General features: G+C 44.3%; 1 protein-coding gene across 2 annotated transcripts in view; it reads left to right on the top strand.

The window, feature by feature from the left end:
* The first annotated feature begins 242 nt into the window (after positions 1–242).
* Positions 243–7,662, top strand: part of LOC307025960 (uncharacterized protein) — a 29,012-nt gene continuing 21,592 nt past the window's right edge. Inside the window, exons 1-2 of one of the 2 annotated variants that reach the window (XM_079660989.1) lie at positions 243–510; positions 1,426–3,364. In XM_079660989.1, coding sequence (XP_079517115.1) covers positions 324–510; positions 1,426–2,828 — 1,590 coding nt within the window. In that variant the 5' untranslated portion in view covers positions 243–323 and the 3' untranslated portion in view covers positions 2,829–3,364. Of the gene's footprint in view, positions 511–1,425; positions 3,365–7,662 lie in introns of those variants that run through there. The other variant, XM_079660988.1, reaches the window with a different exon arrangement.

Genomic DNA, 7,662 nt, shown 5'->3' with positions numbered 1-7,662 from the left:
TTAACAGAGACTGAAGCACACACAGAGAAACAGTGTGTTTAACAGAGACTGAAGCACACACAGAGAAACAGTGTGTTTAACAGAGACTGAAGCACACAGAGAGAAACAGTGTGTTTAACAGAGACTGAAGCACACAGAGAAACAGTGTGTTCAACAGAGACTGAAGCACACAGAGAAACAGTGTGTTTAACAGAGACTGAAGCACACACAGAGAAACAGTGTGTTCAACAGAGACTGAAGCACACAGAGAAACAGTGTGTTTAACAGAGACTGAAGCACACAGAGAAACAGTGTGTTTAACAGGAAGTGGTGATTTAGTAAACATGAGTGTTGTGCTGCTCTCGTTGGTGAAGCAGCGACTCACTGCGGCTGCTGAAGACATCTTTGTTCTGTTTGAAAGAACGATAGCAGAGTACGAGGAGGAACTGTCTCGTTCAAAACAGGAGAACGAGAGACACCGGAAACTACTGGACGCTGTTTTACAGCCTCAGCTTCAGATCCACAGAGCAGGTCTGTTCCCTCTTTACTAACTCGTAACAACAATAACTGAGTATGGGGGGGGTGCGTCCATGAAAAATGTGACCAATCTCCTCTCCCAATGCCAAACAGCAGCCACTCTCCCAAACAGCAGCCACTCTCCGGTCTCGTACAGCTGCCAGGAGCCTCAACATGTGGTGGAACATTATGTTCAGAGCACTGGAGCCCCCACCAACTCAGCTCTGCTGCTCATTCCACAAATGCACGTTCCTCACACATGTGGCAGTCAGCAAGCTTACACTGACACTGATCTCAGTGTTTGATATTTTAATGCAAAAACTAAAGTAACTTTGACTTTTAACATTAGCCTCATTACTCCAACTTCAACATTTTGAGAAAAATAGTGGATTTTTGAGAATTTAAGAAAGTCCACATTTTTTGAATAAAGTCAGGATTTGAGATTTGGCTCCTCCATTCCTACCTATTTGCTACGTGTGCATCGAAGGACACAGCAAGCTGTGCAATAGCAGCGCCCTTTTACCTTAAAAACAATCACTAAAATGCACCATCAGCTCATACAGCCAGTAAATGCAGATCTAACCCTGATAACTAACATGATCATGAATTACACAAAGCTACATGTAGAAACTCATATCTGCAAACAGAAAAGGAGAAACTTCGCCCCCACACTCTCCCTGTCCAAACTAAGCAGTGTAACTTCCTTTTATATCGGCTACAGTACTAACTCACCTGTTCTCCTGAAACTCTCCGGAGCATCTGGAAAAAGGTGTAATTGACAGACAATTGAGCCAACAGACATACAAAGGGGGCGGGACTTAGCAAAATTATAGTCAAGCATTTTAAATGTTAATGTTGGTAATGGTTATTACATTTTAAATTCTAACAGTTAACAGTTTTTTCTTACTGTGTGTTTCCTGTTTTCTGCAGACGTCCAGCAGCTGGTGGTGGTTAAAGAAGAGGTTCCCCCTGAGCAGCAGGAGTGGAGCTCCAGTCTGGACCAGGAGGACCCAGAGCCCCCCCCACAAATTAAAGAGGAGCAGGAGGAATTCTGGATCAGTCAGGAGGGAGAGCAGCTTCAAGGGCTGGAGGAGGCTGATATCAACAAGTCCACATTCACTCCTGTCCCTGTGAAGAGTGAAGATGATGAAGAGAAACCTCAGTCCTCTCAGCTTCATCAAAGACAAACTGAACACCTGGAAACAGAAGCTGATGGAGAGGACTGTGGAGGACCAGAACCAGCCAGGAACTCAGATCCAGAGAGACATTTACAACCAGAGACTGAGGACGACCCTGGAGACTCTTCTGAACCTGACACTGAAGACAGGGCTGATTGGAAGAAGACCAGAGAACCAGGTTCAAACTCTCAGAGAAATAAACAAGACCCTGTCAGTGATTCAAGACGTAGTACAGGAGAGAAACCATTCAGCTGCTCAGTCTGTAAGAAAACTTTTACACATAGAAGAAGCTTAAAGCACCACATGAGAAACCACACAGGAGAGAAACCATACAGCTGCTCATTTTGTAAGAAATATTTTACACAGAGTGGAGATTTAAATAGACACATGAGAGTCCACACAGGAGAGACACCATACAGCTGCAGTGTTTGTGACAAAAGATTCACACAGAGATCTCAGGTCAAAAGACATAAGTGTGTTGGCCGTCAGTCCGCACAGCTTTGTCAAACTCAAACTGAGGAGAACACAGAGGCAGAGCCTCCGGCCAGCAGCTCAGCTGAACACATGGAAACAGAAGCTGATGGAGAGGACTGTGGAGGACCAGAACCAGCCAGGAAATCAGATCCAGAGAGACATATACAACCAGAGACTGAGGACAACCCTGGAGACTCTTCTGAACCTGACACTGAAGGCAGTGCTGATTGGAAGAAGACCAGAGAACCAGGTTCAAACTCTCTGAAAAATAAACAAGACCCTTTCAGTGATTCAAGACGTAGTGCCGGAGAGAAACCATTCAGCTGCTCAGTCTGTGAGAAAGCTTTTAAACAGAGAGGACATTTCCATCGACACATGAGAATACACACAGGAGAGAAACCTTTCAGCTGCTCAGTCTGTAAGAAATATTTTGCACAGAGAGGACATTTAAAGGATCACATGAGAATCCACACAGGAGAGAAACCATTCAGCTGCAGTTTTTGTGACAAAAGATTTACCTGGAGTCATCAGGTCAAAAGCCATGCATGTGTTGGTCGTCAGTCCTCACAGCTTCATCAAACTCAAACTGAGGAGAACAGAGAGGCAGAGCCTCCAGCCAGCAGCTCAGCTGAACACCTGGAAACAGAAGCTAGAGGACTGTGGAGGACCAGAACCAGCTAGGAACTCAGATCCAGAGAGACATTTACAACCAGAGACTGAGGACAACCCTGGAGACTCTTCTGAACCTAATACTGAATACAGGGCTGATTGTTAGTTTTAAACTCTTTGCGTAAGTCCCTGTAATTGATATACAATCATGTTATTCAGGTGCTTTTATTAACATGTATTGTAGTTTTATAGGTGAATGTGCTGGTATTTGTATGTTGCTATTTGCTTGCAGATGTGGCTTTACAACTGTTGATGTGGTGTTTATTTATAATGGAGGTGCATGTTGTTGGCTGAAAATATATATACATTCTGGAAAACGTTAAGGAATAGACAGGACCTTCTGAGACCCACGTGTTTTAGAAATGGACATTTTCAAAAACCTCAAATAGACAGTTTGTATCTGTGAATATTTAAAAAAAACATTGATGAGGAACAAAGTGAGAGTCGGTGTGTGACTGTTAAAGAGCATCTTGCAGGTTGTTTTTTTTCTACATTTATATTTAAACTTGCTTGATAATTACAATTAAAAAAGTGAATGTAGGATTTGATATGTTTTAGAGACATAAGAGCAGGAATTCAGAGGGAAAGGAGCAATTTTGAGCTCTGCTCTTAAAAACTGCTTTTTTTTAAGGTCATACGTCAAACGTGTCATATTACATCACAAAGGGTAAACATCTCCGCTCTCTGACCGCGGGTATAGTTAGTAGTTGCGTTGAGTTGAGCGGTTGTGTTTTAGTGAGCTGGTATTTTTCGGTAGTTTTACATTGTATTTCACCATTTGTAATCATGGTGCAGTATTGTGTTTGTGCAGGTTGCACAAACTCCAGCCTGTCAGGACATCGAGTCCACAGTTTCCCTCACGGGAAAAGGACCGGAGCTAGCGTTCGTTCCTGGGTGCGTTGTGCATCCACCTCCCTGCAGCACATACTCTCCACAGCTTTAGCAGGAAACCGTATTACTTCTCTCTCCCCCCCCCCCTTCGCTGCTCTCTCTCTCTCTCCCCTCCGGTACACGGCACCGTAAGACGTAGTGTGGAGTTGCATTAGGTAACGCTGTGGTGGCTGTACTGCTCCAGCCGTCTCCTTTGTGTTTGTTTGTTTCCCCCTGTCTGTGTTGTTTGTGTGTGCGTGGCTGTCACTCCTGGCTCCCGGCTCAACCTCCACTCACCTGCTGCAATAAGCTGTGCACCCTCCCCGACTACACACCTACTTTCCATCAAGCCATTTACAACGGCATATCAACGGAGGCTCCACAACCTTTCTCCGCCAGATCGTCAAGTATCAGCCGTATCTCGCGTCTCCCCTCCGGTACACAGCACCGTACTGTGGAGTTGCATTAGGTAACGCGAGATACGGCTGATCTGTTATGGATCAGTATCAAAAGTCCTGCCAGTAACGTTACTATATTATCAATGCTACTTTAGTTATAGCCTGATATATGATAGCTAACTTCACAATGTTGTGATGTGACGTTAGCTAACATTCTGTAGCTAACGCCGGTCACTCACCAAGATAGCTGCCCAGTTCTCCACTGGTTCTCCTCACACCACAGCTCCATTTCTCTCCGATGGCCGTTATTTCTTCTAATCCTTGGCTGCTCCTGGTCTCTTGGACGCCTAGCAGGCTTGTGTGTGTGTGTGTGTGTGTGTGTGTGTGTGTGTGTGTGTGTGTGTGTGTGTGTGTGTGTGTGTGTGTGTGTGTGTGTGTGTGTGTGTGTGTGTGTGTGTGTGTGTGTGTGTGTGTGTGTGTGTGTGTGTGTGTGTGTGTGTGTGTGTGTGTGTGTGTGTGTGATTCCAGGTATAACATTTCATTAAGGTTATAATAATAATAACTAAAGCAGCGTTGAGCGGGTCTTCGACGCTCTGCAGGCTGTTGTCCGCACGTCGACGTGTGTGTCTAGGTGTCTCGAGGACTCGGCCGTTGGCAAACGTGGGAAGTTTCAGGCCGATCGGACAATGTCTTTGAGTTACAGCAGCAACACAAACATTGTGTTTGATGGCGGGTGATCTGTCGCCATGGCAACGGCATTTGATGACACCCCATAATATGCTGAGATGTGTTGAGGGCTGCATCGTTATCAAACCTGTGAAGTTTTGAGCATGTTTGGAGCATGTTAACTGGAGTTATGAGAAAACCGTGTTTCACGGTGACCATTTTGTTACCATAGCAACGAAATTTGACGAAATCTCAAAACTGACACATATATGTCTCGAGGGCTTGACGGTTAGCACACATCTAAAGTTTGAATAGTTTTTGACCATATACACAGGACTTATAGCAATATCGTGGTTAACGGCGAGGGGTGTGTTGCCATGGCAATAGCTTTTGGGGAAAACTGACTATTGTCATATTGAGGTGTTGAGGGCCGGACCATTAGCCATCATCTGAAGTCTGGTGCCGTTTGGACAATTTTCCATTGAATTAGGACAACACCGTGTTTCATGGCGAGGGATCTGTTGCCTTGGCAACGGCATATGATGACATCCCATAATTGGCGTAGAGCTGTTGAGGGCCGGACCATTAGCCATCATATGAAGTCTTGCGCCGTTTGGACGATTTTCCATTGAATTATGACAACAACATGTTTAATGGCGAGGGATCTGTCGCCATGGCAACGGCATATGATGACAACCCCTAATTGACATAGAGCTGTTTAGGGCCGGACCATTAAGGATAGTCTGAAGTCTGGTGCCGTTTGGACGATTTTCCATTGAATTACGACAACACCAGGTTTTTTGGCAAGGGATGCGTTGCCATAGCAACGGCATATGGTGAGATCTCAGATTTCACGTTGAGCTGTTGAGGCATTGACTGGTGATATAAAAGTGAAGATTGGGGGACAATGGGACCGTGTCCATTGGAGTTACAGCGACACCGTGTTTAATGGCGAAGGATCCGTTGCCATGGTAACGCCAAATTAAGTAACATCAGATTTGAACTAGAGCTGTTCAGGGCCGCAGTGTTAACAATCACGTGAAGTTTGGTGGCGTTCTGAGAATGTCAGTTGGCGTTATGACATCATCGTGTTCCATTGCGAGGGACTGCCTAGCATCGAGCGAACGCGAACTTTGGCGCCAAATCACGGTTACGCCGTGCGAAAGAAAAAACTTTACGTGATAACTTTTCCTTTCCCATGTCTCGAGAAGCTACCCGACGAATTTTGAGTCGTACGGATAAAGTCCCTAGGAGAAAATAGATTTTGCGCGTGGACGAAAAACGACTACATCAATTATGCGAGTTGAAGACTGGGCGGCCTATCAGCCGTCATGATTTCCGAACCTTTTCTGTGCTTCTGCCGGTCGTTTTCCCTGTTTTTGGGTGTGTTTTGCAGGTTTATCGGTCGCTACGCGATTTCAATAGGGTCTTCGCCGACCTCTGGTCTCAGACCCTAATAATAATAATTGATGGATTAATGTCATTATGTTTATTACCAGTCAAAAGTTTGGACACACCTTCTCATCAAAGTTTTTTTAATTTATTTTCTATACTGAAGACATCAAAACTATAAAAGAACACATATGGAATTATCTAGTAAAGAAAAAAGTGTTAAAAAATCCAGAATGATTTATATTTGGATGCTGCTGCGGAATGCTGTGGTAGCCATTAAGTGTGCCTTGAATTCTGAATAAATCACCAACAGTGTTGGCAAGTTATTTCGTTCTATTAATAATTTCATATATTATTGTTGATTTAAATCATGCTTGACTGTATTACTTATGCTTTGTTGCTTATTGCACATTATATTATATATCTAAAGAGAGATGTTATGAGATGTAAAGTGACTTTGAGTGACTTTAAATAAAATGTATATTTCTGTTAGTATTATTAAAATATAAAATATTATTGTTAATATAAAATTCAAAATTAATAATTCAGGTGTTGCACATTAACAGATCTATGGAGCTATATCAGGGTCATCCGTTTTGATCATTCAATTTTTTTTACATATTTACATTGAAATAAGCCCCGCCCCCTCTCCAGCGCGTCCTGTTTGATTGACAGGAGTAAACACAGCTGACAGCCGCGGTGAAACTCCAGCGGTTAGAGCGATGAGAATATTCGCATCGCGTCCGTTGTGAACGCAGCATAATGCAATTATGAAAACACTGTTCTGACGCTTTTAAAGCAACTTCGAGATTTGTTCCCGCAGCTGAGGAGGAGGCTGTCGGGCCCCTACAGGCATGTCTGACGGAACAATCACAGCAGAGCAATCACTCTGATCCACAGACACGGGACTATCCTACTGCGCGCACTAATATGACTTCACTAGGGTTGTTTACACGGCATGTCTGACGGAACAATCACAGCAGAGCAATCGCTCTGATCCACAGGCACGGGACTATCCTACTGCGCGCACTAGTATGACTTCACTAGCGTTGTTTACACTGGAACTTTTGACAGGGGCACAAAGGCCACTTTGGCATCACGGCCAAAAGTGCGGGGCAACGACGGCCATGGCCGTCGTGAAATTCCCACCCTGCACTGTAGTGTGTGTAAACGGCAGCGAGGAAGACTTGGAGAACAGAAAATGGCAGACTTGCCCTTGGAAAGGATTCTACCAGATACGCCTCCCTTCACAAATACAGGAGTAGACTTTGTTCCTATTGAGATCAAGACAGGACGAAGTCTTGTCAAAAGATATGGCGTAATCTTCACTTGCATGGCAAGCAGAGCAGTACATCTTGAAGTTGCATACACACTTGACACAGACTCCTGCATCCATGCACTACGACGATTTATTTGTCGGCGAGGTCAAGTTTCCTCTTTAAGATCAGACAATGGCACAAATGTTGTCGGAGCAAATAGGGAGCTAAGAGAAGCACTCAATGGTTTGAATCAAGACAGAA

This window comes from Notothenia rossii, assembly GCF_949606895.1.
Source record: "Notothenia rossii genome assembly, chromosome: 2".
NCBI classification, from domain to species: domain Eukaryota; kingdom Metazoa; phylum Chordata; class Actinopteri; order Perciformes; family Nototheniidae; genus Notothenia; species Notothenia rossii.
Note: the sequence above shows the minus strand (reverse complement) of the source record. Positions and strands in the feature narration are given on the sequence as shown.